Source organism: Lacerta agilis, chromosome 1, assembly GCF_009819535.1.
Source record: "Lacerta agilis isolate rLacAgi1 chromosome 1, rLacAgi1.pri, whole genome shotgun sequence".
Taxonomy (NCBI): domain Eukaryota; kingdom Metazoa; phylum Chordata; class Lepidosauria; order Squamata; family Lacertidae; genus Lacerta; species Lacerta agilis.
Genome location: NC_046312.1, coordinates 82,242,766 through 82,259,786, shown reverse-complemented (window position 1 = coordinate 82,259,786; position 17,021 = coordinate 82,242,766). Strand labels below are relative to the sequence as shown.

General features: G+C 45.4%; 1 protein-coding gene across 1 annotated transcript; it reads right to left on the bottom strand.

The window, feature by feature from the left end:
• Window positions 1-2,859: 2,859 nt before the first annotated feature.
• On the bottom strand, window positions 2,860-16,545 carry MTCH2 (mitochondrial carrier 2). The gene is made up of 13 exons (XM_033159667.1): window positions 16,316-16,545; window positions 13,921-14,005; window positions 12,894-13,000; window positions 10,914-10,940; window positions 10,586-10,642; window positions 9,414-9,471; window positions 8,531-8,582; window positions 8,254-8,313; window positions 7,779-7,872; window positions 7,227-7,274; window positions 5,941-6,008; window positions 4,010-4,085; window positions 2,860-3,056 (listed from the first exon to the last, which is right to left on the bottom strand). Exons 1-13 carry the CDS (start codon window positions 16,400-16,402, stop codon window positions 2,970-2,972), a joined length of 906 nt encoding a protein of 301 aa, XP_033015558.1. The 5' UTR covers window positions 16,403-16,545; the 3' UTR covers window positions 2,860-2,969.
• Between the last annotated feature and the right edge of the window lie 476 nt (window positions 16,546-17,021).

Genomic DNA, 17,021 nt, shown 5'->3' with positions numbered 1-17,021 from the left:
ACCCAGAAGCCTACAAACTCCTAGGCTTCAGGACTGTATCATGACGAATCAAAATGACTGAAGGAAGTCTACTGAGAACTTTTGACTTGTTTGAGGCCTCCAGTTGGCTAATCTAACAGTGCTGCTCCCTGTTTATGCCCTGACAAAACATTACTGTAGACCTCTGGTAGAGGCTCAGTAAAGTACTGTAATAGAAATGATAACGTCTGTAAACAGAACCTTAAATGAAGTATTGGGAGAAGCTATGTGCAATCGCTGCAGATAACTGTTAAGGCATGTGCTATACAATATTTGACTTTTAACACCAGAAAATTCCAATTAAAGTATATCACATTTGTAAAATGCACACTGTTTGGCTTGAGGACCAGCAGATGATACATAGGGCCAGAGTCAACTAACTGGTCCCCCATCAGAAGCCCACACAGGAGTTTTGCTAGCACAATAGGGCTTTCTCCTCGTGCCATGTGCCCCCTGAAATTGGCTCATAGGGTGGGAGGTGTTGAGAGAACCCCAAGAACAGCATGTGGTGGGAGGAGAGGAGAGATTGGTCTGTCTGGCAAACAGAGTGACAGAAGACTGAAGCTCAATTCTTCCCATAGTTTCTAGTATCAACGCATGAGTGCACTTCCAGCAGTATACCACAAGGGTTACTGTTGGGAGCCCATTTTTCATACCTGTTCATCATTGCTGAATGACAGCTTCAAATAGCAACTCAAACTTTACTGATCCCAAGGAATAAAATAGCTACATTTGAGCAAGTACAAAGCATTATCTGGGGCATAAAAAAACCCAACAACCCTGTAATAATGCATTTAGCTGTTCTAGGAGCCAAGAACAAGAGGTCGTCCCTAAGCTTGGGGGAACACATTGTCTGGTACAATGTTAACAGTTTACTGGAATATTGCACAGGTGTGTGTGTACTCTTAGTACTTGTGGGCAATTCTCTGCATCATCTTCACTCCTATCTTTATCCATTTAGAAAAGATGTTTCTCACTCCAGATCCAAAAACATCTGGAGGGCACAACTCCCATCCACCCCAGCTAGCATGACTAATAATCAGTGATGGTGTGAGTTGTAGTCCAAAATATCTGGTGGGCACCATATTGATGAAGGCCAATTTAGGCTCTTAGAAATTTAAGTATCTTACCTGTATGACTGGCTCCACCAGCATAGTAGATATGCAGCTGCTTTTGCATTTCATGACATTATCTTCACCTATGTTCATCACCCTAATTCATTATTATCTATTTGGTCACATACTAGTGCAGTTTGATCCATTCATCCTCCAAGAAATGGCGGCCTTGCTCCAATCCACAAACCAACCCCTAAATGCCATCTGGAGTGAGTGTAAGATGAGAGCTAAGAAAGAAGAAAAATGTGGCTGGAAATGGAACTGCCTTTTATAGTTTGCAAACGAGTATACAAAATACCCCTGTCTAAAAGCTACATCTTTAGGCAGTAGACAAATAAGGCAAACCGCCACCTCCGTCCCTCACAAACCCAGCATTTCTTTTTGGAGGTGGTAATGTGACGTGAGTAGCAGCAACCGTGCTTTTTTGTGAAATCATGGAAGGTCAAAGAGCGAGTAGCACAGATCGCACAAGAATGAGGACAGGGGGCTAACCTCACCCTCTTCTGCCTTAGCTGGCTGGTTTGCACGAGAACAAAAGCCTACAGGAATTATGCCTTCTGGTTACACTGTCTACAACTTTATTAACAAAGAATGCTAATAGAGACTTTCCTAATAGCATACTGAGTTAACACGTCACATTCCGCACTGCCAGTGGTTTCACGGTCATGCTTTCAAAGAGCAATTTTTCTAGGCACAGGCACATAAGAACTCACCTCTTCTAGAACCTCTTATGGCCAATAGACTGCATTTGACACATTTCAATCCTCTTGGAAAAACACTTTCAGAAGACAATTGCTTTCTATTCCCCCCCCCCCCAGTTTGTTCAGAACCCCTGAAACAGTAGCAGATGAGATGCAGGGACTTGTTCCTCAGAGTACCCCAACACTTCGGCTGTGGAGGCCCGATTCACAAATTACTGTGACCAGAGAGAGGCCAATTTGGATCACGATACGGCAGACGTCACTGTGTGGGAGCCTTGTGCACACCACCTCTTAATGGTCAGACTGGGTCATTTCCACCACAAATCTGACTGCTTGCAGTGGCTTGATTGGGTAAGGGGAGGAAGCCTGCCTAGTCCACATAGTCAGCATCTGCCCTGAAACACCCCTCCGTGCAATGGCTGTGTGGAACCATTTCAAGCAACCTTCTCCATGGTGGCTATCACAAGAGTGTTGCCAAGGAAATTTAGAGACACACTCCAGATCTGCTTGGGGACAGCATACATGCTTGATTTGCCCACCACAGCTTCCGTAATGCTTAACTCCCTGCACAGTCAAGCAGGGCTAGCAATTTGCACCAATCTTTTCATGCCTGAATATAACAAAATGTTTGAAGGGGAGAAGGCTAAGAGCTGTACTGTCTTGGGGACAGGAGGAAAAAAATATTGGTCCACTTTCCCCCTGCACATGGCCATATTCAACCCCACAGGCAGTTTTTGTTTCCGGGGTGGGGTGGGGGGGCTGTCCCAGCAACCCACAGTAGTCCTTGGGTGGTACCATCAGAAGGTAGGAGCTGGGGAGAAAGATAGCATTCCCATCAACACAGACATCAGTGCTCTCCGAAAAAGGAAAATAACTCTCCACATTCCCAACAGTGTAAGCCGTCTCCCCCCCCCCCCGACAGGGGTAGCTTTCCTGTCATCCTTGCTCCTGCTGCCTTCCACCAATCTGAGAGATGGAAATGAAACCCCCATCACACTTGTCATTAAGTCATGCTCACAGCCAGGTCCATTGCCCAAGATTAATTTGATTATTTTTCTTTTTTAAAAAAACTGTATAGAAATCAACACACTGCCATCATTCTGTGCATCTGGAGCGGCCGCAAGAGGCGCAGGGCTCAGTGAAATCTCTTCTCTTCCCACACATACCGCTTCCCTGCAGGCACCTTCCGGAAAAACAGGCTGTTCCCTCTGCTCATGTTGCCCTGAAAACATGAGGGAAAAGGAGGCATGAGAGGGAATGTGAATAGAAACTGAGCCTTTGGGGACAGAGGTCCAGCATCTTGCCAGCAACAAATACAGAGGGTTTTTTTTTCCTATTGAGGGTCAAATTTTGTCAGGGGTAATCTGTTTTAATTGGAAGAAGAAGAAGAAGAAGAAGAAGAAGAAGAAGAAGAAGAAGAGGAGGAGGAGGAGGAGTTTGGATTTGATATCCCACTTTATCACTACCCGAAGGAGTCTCACAGCGGCTAACATTCTCCTTTCCCTTCCTCTCCCACAATAAACACTCTGTGAGGTGAGTGGGGCTGAGAGACTTCAGAGAAGTGTGACTAGCCCAAGGTCACCCAGCAGCTGCATGTGGAGGAGCGGAGACGCGAAGCTGGTTCACCAGATTACAAGTCTACTGCTCTTAACCACTACACCACACTGGCTCTGGCACAGAACAGCTTTCTTTGTCAGACTAAGGACCATCCTTAGGTGATAACTATGGCCTTTGCCTAGCTACTGGTAATTCAGCAATAGAATCCTCCATTAGATTTTAACCCCTGCTGGATCGAGGAGTGGGGGCAGAGTCTCTCTCTCTCTCTCTCTCTCTCTCTCTCTCTTCTTTCCTGAAGAAAGAAAGCTTGGAGAGGGCTCCCCATTTCAAGGCTCTCCCAACCATAAAATTACGTCCCAAGAGATAAAGCTTGCCCACCCTGGAACATCAACACTTGGTGTGGCAGCTGGAATGCACCCAGAAGAGGTGAGGGCACCCCAAGCCACACAGTGACATCTTGGTCTGGCATCCCTGTTTGGGAGGCTGGTACACCCAAAGGCCGAAACCCCTGGAAGAATTGGAGAGAGGGACTCTGTATTGCCAATTATTCCTCTCCCACCCACATCAAGGGCAAGATGCTATGGTCCTCTATTGAAAGGGCAGACAAGACAGACATACCTCCCCCTGTAGCTGGCTCCAGCAGTGTAACCAGGATGAGTAGGCTGGGGCATAAGGAGGGAGGCCACCAGCGAGCCTGAAAAACAGCAAAGGACCAGGGTAATTTACCAAAATGGCACACCAACAATATCCCATGTGTAGAACATGCATTTCTAGCTTCATAGTCACTTGGGAAACAGTAGCCCAGATGCAACTTCTAGACTGGAGCAATTACTTCCACTCCAAAGAACATTCAGGCCGAGCTTTTATATTAAAAAAAAGAGAAGAGACACAGGTTTGAATCAATGAGCAAAGTAAAAGGTCTGTTCCTTCTATATAAAAATGCATTTTTACACCAGCAGCTCAGGCTTGCAGCCAGCTTTTTGCTGTGCTGTACAAGGCAAGGCACCCAGACAACCAAAGCCCATCTTTACTACCGTGATGAGTCAGCTCTGGTGTAAAGCAAAGCAAAATTATTTTCCAGAGAGTGTAAAAAAAATAAAGAGCTCAGAGGAGAATGCAAGAGGTTTATAAAATCTTGAATAATGTAGAGATAAGTGAAAAAAATAAACATTTCTCCCCTTCTCATAGATTTGCACCACGGTGGGGGAAAGTAAACACAGTGAAACAAGCTGGCAGGGCATTCAGAACTAAGAAACAAATGTTTTTTCACATAACTGATACAGTGGCTCATAGAATCCCCATGTTTAGAGGCTGGCTCTGTTAATATCATATGCTGGAGACAAATGACAAGGAAGGGTTGTTGCTTTCATGCACTTCTTGCAAGTTATCTATGAGAATGAGACTACCTGTTGTTGGAAACAGATATAATGATAGGCCTGACTTGCACGCAGCCATAGTTAATGCTTAAAACCATGGTTTAATGCAAGTTTAACCACGGTTTATTGTGAAAGCGCAGTGGGCTCAGAAGTCCTTACTTCACTTCTCCCCAGCTTCTGTCTGCATGGGGAGCAACAAACCACAAGTCTTGGCTTGTTGTGTCGTCTGAACCACAAGGTTTGTGGTTTGCTTCTCTTCAAACCAAGCAGTAAGCCCATAACATGCTCATTCACATTAACTATGGTTTCATGTGATGCGTGAACTAGACCTATAATTTAAGTATTTTCTCTAGAGACTCCACAGTTCTCAACATCCTGTCTCCTAGTGGCCAGAAGGTACATTCCAGTGTCTAACCCAGGCTTCCTCAACCTCGGCCCTCCAAATGTTTTTGGTTTACAACCCCCATGATCCCTAGCTAGCAGGACCAGTGGTCAGGGATGATGGGAATTGTAGTCTCAAAACATCTGGAGGGCCGAGGTTGAGGAAGCCTGGTCTAACCCATCAAACAATGAAATAATCACAATTTTCTACCTCTGTGTGATCAGACTCATTAATAAAATCAACACACGTAAACCATGTAGTAAGATAAAAATGAATAATAAAAAAGCTTGACAACCACGGGGAGAAACAGGACAGATTTTCTCTTGAGATTGGAAATCTATTGAATAGACCTGTAGTGTCCACATGAATTTAATTTTTTTTTACTGGATTTGCAGATGACCACAAGATTGAAAGCCAGGTTCAATTTTTTAGAAGTCCTTAGCTGCATCTCCAGCCACAACTATTTTGAACATAGGCAGGGCACAGTGAAGGAGATGGCTCTTTGACCACTGAACTTTTAAATTAAACCCTTAAGAGCTATTCTAGGAGACTTTCCATGTCAGATGCTTTATTTTCAAGCTCTGTGGGTTGTGGTACCTAAACACTGAGAAGCAGCTGCTGAAAATATGAAGAGAACAGATGCGAGATGTAGCACATTGCTAAAACTCTCATCGCTTCATGAAGGAAAGGGACCTGAAAAACCAAGACTAAATGAGACTGAACTGCTTCTATTATACATTTGAAAACACACAATCAAAAGCCAAGTTAGAGAAATCAGACTCTGCACTCACCCACAACTATTAATGGCCATCAGGTTTGAGACGAGTACAAAGGGGTAAGTCAGCATACTGGCAAAGAACTGCAGATACAATACAGCAAAATACACCAATGAAAAGAGACTCTGAGTTTTCCTTCACAAGCCCCACCCAGCTGATGGCCAGTTAATGGCAGAACCTTCTTAGAGCTACAGTACAGCAAATCAAACAGTCACCCTGTAGTTGCAGGGAGCATGCGTTATTTAGGCTAGAGAGAAGCAGCTCCACAGGGCAGTGAAGCGTTATTGCAGTCGCAATTCTGTTTCAGGACAGGAGTTCAGAGCAATAACGAAGCAGATAAAATGAAACGGCTCGTAATTGTTCCGCTGAAGCCGAACAGTAGTTTGAGCCAAGCAACAGCACCTACTTAAGAGCTCAGCACTAGAGATCTAGATCAGGGATCAGCAACCTTTTTCAGCCATGGGCTGGTCCACCGTCCCTCAGACCATGTGGGGGGGGCGGCGGACTATATTTTGAAGGGAAAAAAAATGAACTAATTCCTATGCCCCACAAATAACCCAGAGATGCATTTTAAATAAAAAGACACATTCTACTCATGTAAAAACATGCTGATTCCCGGACCGTCCGTGGGCCAGATTGAGAAGGCGATTGGGCCGCATCTGGCCTGTTAGGATTTTTATCTATCCTCTGCTGCTACAGCAAGACTGTTATGTTTGGTGTAAATCACATGAGTGTCTGAGAAAGTGTGGGAACGGAAGTCAGTCTTATCTCTTCCGCCTAAGTGTTGTTATTGTATTGTTTGGTTTCACTTCTGCCGTGTTGCAGTTCTGTACTGTTGTTCAGAGAAGACAGACATGATTATGGAGACTCTGTATATAAGACTGTAAATAAAGTAGTTTAGCACTACAGATGAGTCTTTCTTCTTGCTGCTTGATGGTAGAAGAACTGTGTGCTCTTTTCATGAAGGAAGAGTCGCAGATTACTGGCACTCTGGACTGAAGGAAGATGCCAGCCAGAGAGGGCCACCGGGAGGACACTCCGGAGTCTTGGGGAGTACGTCGTCGCCCCAGAGCATATTTCCAACACGGCCCCTGGGCCTCAGGTTGCCTATCCCTGATCTAGACGGATATCACAGGTATTGAACAGAGATCCTGAGGTGTACAGCTTGCAAGGCTTCTTGCACAGGACGTCACCAGCATCACCCCCAACTTCAGGATGAAGTGCTCAAGCCTACACTCACATCCTCAGGACACAACCCGCCCCCTCTTCCCACAGGAAAGAGAAATGAACTGTACACTCACTCCAGTGACAGCCTGAGAATAGCTTTTCATCTCAGTCATGGTGGAGACCTAGAAAGAAGAGAAACAAAGTAATCAATCCCTGTTCCTCAATTAAGAGTAGTCATTCCAAAGTCCATCATAATCCCTGCACTGGAGCAAAATCTGAAGGAGCTTCCTGAAATTACTAGATGTAATGGAGGCAGCAACATGCAACTGCATTCAGAGGTTGGGGACAAAAAGGATATACAGTGGTACTTCTGGTTGCGAATGGGATCCGTTCCAGAGGTCTGGCTGTTTCCCAAAGTTTTCACAACTGGAGAGACCGCTTCTGTGCATGCGCGCGGGGCGAATCACTTCCGGGTTTGCCACTTTCGCAACCCAAAGTTTATGTTACCTGAGGGCAACGTAACCCGAGGTTCCACTGTATTGCTCAGGAGGATGTTGCAGCAGGACCACGATAGGGACCTTTCAAGTTGACCAAGGCTAGGGGAGGACACCTTTCATACCTGCCTACCTGAGCTCAGCACTCAATTGTCCACACCCCATACATCACACTACTTGTAGTCTACTTACCCCATTCTCCAGTGCATAGGTATTGATGAGGTAGGCCAGCATGTTACAGAGCCACAAGGACAGGATGTCCCCAAGCAGGCGGGGAATAAGGCCCCTGGAAAAGGGAAAAAAAAACTGATTAAGTGAGAAGGCCACATACTGCCTGGAAAAAAACATGTTACATACATATGCACACTTCCCTCGAGTGTTTGAGGCAGAAAGTCTGGCTGTATTTCCATGATGGGAGGCTGATCAACTTTAGTGCAAAGCACAATGTTACAAATTCTTCCAAGAAAGATCACAATCTGCTTAAGAAAATCTGGGCTGAATTAGACCAAAGTTTCAACTAGTTGAACATTCTGCCTCCCATGAGCTCTGGTCATAATTGGACTCGCCCTCTGTCCCTCCCTGTTTCCCATGTCCCCCATGAACCAACAACCATGGCAGGTACAAAAGGAAGTTCACCCCCCACACACACACACAAGCAAGTACTCACGCAAAAAATCCCAAGATGCCCTCTTCCCGGTAAATGGTGACAAAGGAGCTCAACACCCCACTGAAAATTAAGAAAGAAATTCATTTACTCTCAGAAATCAAGAAACAAGTGGCTCTCCCTGACCCCCTCCCCGTTTTCAACTTCAACGATGACAGGAAACCTCTGTGCTCACAACTAATTGCTCCCTGGCCTCTTTTTAAGTTCTCCTACAAAAAAAAGGCATTGGCCTTGTGGGCTAAAGTCAAAGGAAGCCGCCTGGTCACAAATATGCACATACCTGTACTTGGTCTCTCTGCCAATGAACTGCACCATACACCTCAACGTGATCACTGAAGGACAAGGACGGAGGGAAAAGGGAAATGACATCAGCAAGGATCATCCCCACTCTCCTTCCCCTACTCAGGCCAACACAGGAACACACTACTTCGCCACTCTCCTAATTGAAGCTTAATTCAGACAGCACAGATATGCCTCTGGTTCAGGAACAGGGGTTCAACCACAGTTAAATGGAATAGAATGCCCCTTGAAAATTCAGGCTCATGGTAAGGAGCTATGACCTTTGATGCCCAAGTGACAGCTGTGACCAGAATGCCTTTGCCTAGCTGACACCAGTGTGCCAACTATGCCCATTCTTGGTCACGACAACACTTGCCTCATACACATCACATTTGGATTTCTGCAATGCTCTCTACATTGGGCTGCTTTTGAAAGCTACAATTGGTAGAATGCTGCAGCCAGCCTGTTAACAGGGGCAGCATATAGGGACCACGTGACCCTCTTACTGAAACAGCTGCACTGGCTTCCAGTGTGTTTTGACTCATTTTGTTAGGCACCTTCAGCTGATTAGGAAAAATGGAGTATAAATGTCACCAATAAATAAATATGTATCAGATAATTGATCAAAGCCAGCAGTGTGCAAAATGGGTACCCCAAGCACAAAAAACAATGGCCATGAAGGGAACTGAATGTAGCAAGGAAAGGCTGGTGAATGACTTTCCTCTTTCTTGTTGCCAGGGAGGTAAATGTGTGCTGGCAGTGACCAAAGGGCTACTGGCCCATTGTTGTTGTTGTTGTTCAGTCGTTCAGTCGTGTCCGACTCTTCGTGACCCCATGGACCATAGCACGCCAGGCACGCCTATCCTTCACTGGCCCATACTTACCATGAAAAGGGTGGGTGACTAGCGTAGCAGCAGAACGTGCAATCATCTCTTGAGAAGTCTAAGACCAAAAAGAGTGGCAAAAACATCAGCAGAAAGCCAGCCAAGGAAATGGCAAGATTTAAAGTGACAGCATGCTCCCCATCTGACCAGGTTCCACTAAAGCACCTAATGACTGTTACTTAGTGTGAGTTACAACTCGAAGCATTTGTGTTAAGGAGCTGCACTTTGAGGTTAAAACTGAGTTTATAATTCCTCTACCAATCACAGCTAGTTTCAGCCGAGCCACAGGTTTCAGCTTATTTAGAAACAGTGCTTTGCTCTATTATCACGCTAGGCACAGACTTTCCAAGTGCATCCTATTGCCCACTATAGCACACTGGAAGGGCTCTTTCTAGGTGTCTCATCTCTCTAGTTCTAGGACTTCTGTGCCTGGATGTACACTCCCCTTTAAACAGCTTGCAGACATCCTGTCATATTGGGTGGGATTCACCTAACAAACTCATCAGCAGAAGCCCTGCCCAAGGGCTTCTGCTTGTACAATGTGCTCCCCCCCCCCCGGTCTCCTCCCCGCCATGGAAGCCAATGGAAGGATTCCCACTCACGTAACAGGACTTTCCCTTCCTCTTCTCCTGCCACATCCTCCTAAAATCTGCTCTGGAGGATTGAGAGTACCCCCCAGGACAGTGCACAGTGGGAGGAGAGCATAAATTGCTCCTTCGGGCAAGCAGAACCCTCCTTAATCCTGGGTTGATTACAACCCAATATTGCATGCTGAAAGTCAGTTCTCCTGGCCTCTGTACACTGATATGGAACAAAACTGGCAGGCCGCAATGTGGGACACTTCTGCAACATTGCCAGGCACCAACCAAGGGCCCCCTAGGCTCTAAAGGGTTCCCCACTGCCTGACTTGTCTTTGCCACCCAGTCATTCACCTCACAGCCCCTGCTGCTCCCCCAGCATCTTTTAGCAGTGGGTAGGTGGCAGTGCCTCTTTTGAAGGGGAGCCAAGCTTTGGCTCCTATTCCTGGAGGCTGCCCATGTTAATTTATCCAAAACGCAATGCCTGATCAGTTCTGTCAGTAAACAGATTGTCACCATTCAACCCTGGCACCTGTGCATGTGAAATCCTAATACATCCTAGCTTAGCCCATGACAAATGAATCCATCTCTTACCTCCTTAACAACTTGCTCCAAGGAGGATGCAGGTTCCTTGGGGCTGATCCCTGGGTCCTGGAGAGAAAAGTGAGCATCAGAAGTCATGGGGTGACGGCATTTCCAGTGCTGTCTGTAAAAGGTACTGTATCTTCTTGTGCTGTCTAATTCTGGATGGAAAATATTCTAGAGAACCCCAGAACTCCAAGAGAATACATACCATCTGATACAGACAGCAGCCACCTCCCAATATCCATGAGCTCAGGGAAGGGAAACAGAGGAGCAATCACTTGGGTGGGAAAGGGAGAAGCAACTCATTCAAACAAATAAAAACTAAGAACCTACTTACCTCAACTTGATCAGCTTCCTGGCAGTGCTAGAAGTAAGAAAACAGAGAAAAATGAGCCCATGGCTTATCTCCTCATTCTCAGCATGTTAAGCATACGTAATTGTCTTTGCATTCACTTTCCCATTCCCACGATTGAATTGCAAGAAAAGGTGTCTAATGAATTTATTTAATAAGAATAAGAATATTCCATGCTTCTAGATTCAGGTAGGTAGCCATGTTGGTCTGACACTGTCGAAATATAAAATAATAATAATAATAAATTTCCAGTAGTACCTTAGAGACCAACTAAGTTTGTTCTTGGTACTGTATAAGCTTTTGTGTGCACACGAAAGCTTATACCAAGAACAAACTTAGTTGGTCTCTAAGGTACTACTGGACATTTATTATTATTATTATTATCTTTCAATATTCCATGCTGTCTGTCTCAAAAATGTCAAGATTGTTACTTGAATTATTCCCAATGGAAAAAGTACACATTACTTCTTGTACTCTTATTGCAAGTCGGCTGGGTTTTGGGGGGAAAGTAATACATACTGTATTTTTCCGTATATAAGACTATATTTCCCCCCAAATTTATAAAGTTTAAAATTGGGGGTCTTCTTATACACAGAATGTTTAAAATATGTATTTCTTAATTTTGGGCTGAAAAAATAGGGGTCATCTTATACATGGGGGTGTCTTATAGACAGAAAAATACGGTGCTTCTGAAGGATTTTCATATACCTGTAAAACTTGCATGTTACTCTGCAACTATTATTCCACATGTTCAGTGATTTCTCCAAGATGTATTCTAAGTCAACAACACTACTTATATATCAATGAGTTATATAGGATTCTTCACAGATTAATTCTTGAAAGCAATGTGCATTTGAGTCATCTGTACGAATTCCAAAACCAAGGTAATTGAAAAAAGCTAGTAGGCCCTGCCAATCTAGTTCTTCTGTGTAACTAAAAGCAGAGAAACAGCCTTACAAATATGAAACTGCTACTTATAGGTTGGCACAACCAAGTGGCCACAGTAGCAATCCAGGCAGTCCACAGAAAACAAGGCGAAACTAAATTTAGATTAAAATGGTGCATCCTATAAATAAACAGTTTTGATGCTTAGAGACCTGACTGTATGGTCAAAACCATGTGTCGTATCCAAAATAGTAGTTCTGTTAGTGCAATAGAACTTCATCTCACTCTCCTCACCTGTGCACCCTCCCCAAATCTGCTTCAGAAGATTGGGGTAACCCCTGGAAGACATTTAGAGGATGCATGGGGAGAGGAGAAGGGAGGGAATTTCTGCTGCACAGCCAGAAGCCCTTGCACTAACAAAATACTTTGTTGGAAACCACCCCATGAAACTGTCAAGTATCTTCTCAGCATCAATCACAATAATTATTGGCAGCAACCAAAAAGTCTGACTTGCAAATACCTTTATTTGGAACTGCTGTTGGCTTGGGCCATATAATGCCAAGCTATGCTTCAGTGCTCTAAGAACAAATTTTGTCTGCCAAGGCTTTAAGCTAGTTTATAACCCCTGTGTGAATGCTGAGTACACACCATACCCTGATTATTTGAATACAATTGGAAATTTGGACTTACACTGAAGAGGATGTAATTTAATGAATGGGAGCACACAAGGAAAGGAGGGGAGCAGAATGTGTCACTCATTCAAGTGATTCCATATGGAAACAGCCCACTGTGTTTAATAAGGCTCAATCCTAGACAACTACAAACACCCTCCCCATATTTGCCATACCGAGCATCCCTTCTAATCTCTGACAAGCCACAGAACGCAACTTGAGTCTAGGGAAGGCGGGAATAATACCTGAAGTTGCACACTGTTCTACAGGTGTTCCAAATAACAACTTTCACTACCTTAAAAAGGCAGCTAACATCTTATTGGCAGGGCTTAGGGGGGCATGGCTGACCTTATCAGATTGTGAAATGTTTAGCATACTAATGTTGTTATAGAATAAAATTATATAGTACCTGTAAAACCTTACTGTGCACTATAGTGCCGATAGCTCCTGAGCAGAGTCTAGGAGTCAAACCTTTGAAGAGTCCAGCCCTTCCATCAATCTTCACAATGTGTTTAGCTGAAAACAGAAGTCAATACAGATCATACTCAACACTGACTGCTCACCCCATTCACCCACCTGCCTAGAGGAGATTCCAGCACTGTTTTTTTTTAAAGTTAGGGATGCAAAACTATTTAGAACTCGGCCTATCCCATGCTAGAGAAGACCGGGCCTGATGCCAAGTTAGAAACTTCAGTACAAAGGTCATGATACACAGCTGCAAGCATAATCTCCTGCACAGCAAAGCATGCTCATGTCCTATTTATTTCAGCATGCTTAACTGAACATTGGATTACACTTAAAATAATGTCAGCATGCACCAGCACCCAGCTTGCCCTTCCCAAACTCTGCCATCCTCTACAGCAAGGAGGGAAATCCACAGGTTTCCCAGATATTGGCCACTGGTTAGGAAGTTGAACAACATCTAGAGGGTCACAGCTCCCCCATCTCTGGGTTGCAGTAACAAGTTACTTGTTAATGATCCTGTTTGAGCAACAGTGTGCAAGAAAGCAAGCTCAGAGCCAATAATATTATACAAGCCGGAGCATGAAGTGAGGCATTGCTGGGACATGCACATGCATGCACAGGCCAAATCATATGAAGGATACTTGAAGGGGAATAGGCTACAGGAAGAGAGAGGCTCGGTTGCCCAAACATTGTACTTTCCTGTTATTCTAACTCTGTCTCACTGCATGAATTCAAAAGCCAATGATCATGGCTGTAGCACTGAAGCTTCTTGAGAATTGAGACTCACCACTTTACCTATATAAACTGCCACTGTTCCAACAGTTGCAGGATCTCTAGCTAATCTTTGTACACATGAGAAGCTCTGCTTCAAAGGCATAGGCACTGCCAAGTGCAGTGCAGCAATTACAGCAATCCAATCCTGCTTTAAGTCTTTCTGGCTCATTCACAAATCTTATACATTATACACTCACCATAAGCAAAGAGACCAGGCAGCTGATAGACCTGTCGCCCAAAGATATTTCTTCCCAGAGTTGGAGGGAGGGGTTCATATCCCACCTTCAAAATAAAGAGACAGCCTGCAGCAACCTCTACAGTGTGAACAGCACCCCAGGGAATAACCCCAACATTCCCTAGCAAGGAACAACTACGGCTGTTCCACTAAGAGAAAATATGATTGATTTTTTGTTCTTAGAATTCTATGGCTGTGCTACTAATTGTAAGCTTAAAGTTCTAAAACCACTATATTCAGAAGATGGTACAGGTAATAGTTTGTAGCTCACATTAAATGCCTGGGTGGTCTGCAGTTCAGCAGAAAGTCTGGCAGGGTCACTGGATACCAGGTGCCATCTCTTAGTGCTATACATATATATGTCTTACTAGTGATTATCATAAGATGTTCTGGGAATCTTTTTGGCTTAAGAACGGGAAATAAATACTTTAAATAAAATTTCAAGCTACAGACCAAACATATATCCCCACAGACACCACACTATGTTCCCCCACTTCTTCGCTCCAAAGTGATTCCCCCCTGTATTTTTTTCCAACCAGGTAAAGTTATTTAAAAACATTTTTCCATGATGTGATCTAGCTGACTATGATGATAAGTTCGCTGTGATTAAATGTTAAACAACTAGTTGAGAACATGGAGCTATTTTGCTTTGTATGCTGTGAATAGCCACTTGATTTGTCACAACGTATCATACTAGGCAACGTGTTTTCCATAGTTTATAACTCACATTATCAAGGTCTGCAATTTAGCAAAAAGTTTTACGGACAAATTGGATACTGCACTTCACAAGTCCAATTTAAAAAAGAAGACAATGTGCTTTCTTGGCAGAAGTAGGCGTTATTTATTTTTGAGATAGATATCCCACTACATAGCTCCACATATCCTCTGAACGTTACATTATAGGAATTTGTGTATCCAAACTCCGAAATGCTAATGTGCTTCCCGTTCCTGCATTTTTTATTAAAGGTGGATGTGCAGGCGGTTAAATATTTTAACAGACAGGGCCGTTGTACCTGGGGCAGCTATGCTTTTCAGCCAATGATGATACGAGTACAAAGCCACAGCTGGCCCAAAGCAACATGCAGCCAAATATACTAAATAAAGAAGCTCTTGAGGCTGGACCTACTGGGAGTGTCCAAAACGCTACCAATAAAAATGAGAAGAGGACAAATCTGAATACGAGGCACACATAAAACCAGCACAGAAAACTGATCTGGATTCAGAAATCAGCCAGACTCACAAAAACATTTGAGTGAGGTAAGCCAGTCTGAAACTGGCGAAAATTAAACATTGGCTTCTGCAATGAGGATTGTTCTGTGGCTAGCACTGGCAATTTTGTTCTCTCAGGAATGCGGACACAGCAAAGGCAGCAAGCGAGAGAAACGCAGTGTCTTGGATCTGATTTTGACCCTCTGGTGTTACCGGCACCAGTTGCAAATCCCACTGCTAGGACTCAATCTATACGGCTGCTACTGTGGAACTGGTGGTTCTGGAAGCCCCGTGGATGCAGTGGATCAGTGCTGTTTCATTCATGACTGCTGTTACCGCTATGCCAGGGTCTCCTTAAAATGTCACCGCAGGGTAAAGTGGCAGCGGTACAAACTCTCGTGCAACGGATCAGAAACGGAATGCCAGTCCACGAGTATCTGTGGCAGGATGGCATGCGAGTGTGACAAGCAGCTGGCGGAGTGCTTGACAGCAGCAAAACCCCGCAGGAAGCATTATTTCTACAACAGGGAGGCTCTCTGCAAAGGACCCAGGGACCCTTGCCCAGCCGTTCACCGTAACAGGACTGAAATTATATCCTAGGGGAAATCTTTCCCCTTTACCAGTCTCGAGGTGGGGCTCGTAAGTAACCTTTCAACTCTGGAAGAGAACAGGCTGCGGCTGCTGATTCCCAAGGGCTCCCCTCGCCGGAGTCCGGACCGGACCCACCTTAACACCTGCGGTTCTAGGCAGCGCAATAAAGAAAGCCTCAAAAGCGAAGTTGCACTGCAAATGACGGCGCCTGCTGTCTGGAAGATGCGAAAATGAGGAAGCGCTTCCCGCGTCCCTACGAGCGGCTTTCTTTCCCTCCGCCGGGGCGGCGGCGGCGCTGCTGCTACGCCCCGGGGCAGGGAGGCCAGCCGCCGCCGCCGCCCTGCGAAAAGGAAGTCGGAAGCAAAGCAAGGCCCGGACACGACCAAAGACGAAGGGCGACTCCGCTACTTCGAGGGGCTGTTGGCTAAGCGGGGAGGCGCTCCCATGGAAACGCGTTTGGGAAAGAGGAGGCAACTTCTTCCCCTGTGAGCGACTTTGGGCTGCTTTGACATCCTCCTACCCACCCACTCAAAACCTGCCAGGACTGAAGGCCTCACCTGCACGAGCACCTTCACGTACATGAGCGGCTGCGAGAGCACCGTGAGGCCGGAGCCCAGCAGCATCTGAGAGGCCGTGTCCGCCATGCTGCAGCCGCGCCGGGCTCCGCCGAGGGGGGTGGGGGGTTGGAAGCAGAGACTACCGCGCCACCTCCACGTGACCTGCGGTAGAGGAAGATACGGCTCGAGCCGCTGCCTCCACGTCCTTTCCCTCCCCTCCAACTACTTCCGGTTCCAGCCAGTCCCTGTTTCCGCCACTTCTAGAGCGCGATAGGCCTAGCCGATGTGGGGGGGGGGGAAGCAATATTGACAGTTACCTGCAGCCTGAACTTCCGGTAAAAAACCAACCAACCCGAAAGCTATGATTCTCTATGGTTGCCGCTCTATAGCTTTGCAGCTCTGTGGTAAAAAGGGTGTAAGTAGAACTGAAGTGTCAGCGAGGACACAATTCTACATCCCCCCGCCCCATTGAATTTCTCTTGGCATTTCTCGTCGTGCTTCTTAGATCTGTTTCTGACAGCCAGTAAGGAGAAAAAAAAATAGGCTTTTTTGTGTCACACGGCAGGTGGGCTAAGAATTTTCTGACTAGAGGTAGGAAATGGTAGATTTTGAATCGCGTGTATCGGAGTAGCCACTGCAGAATGAGAGGCCGGGAAGAAGCTGTCGCGAGAATAGTAAACTGTCTCATTTTTTAGCTACATAGTAA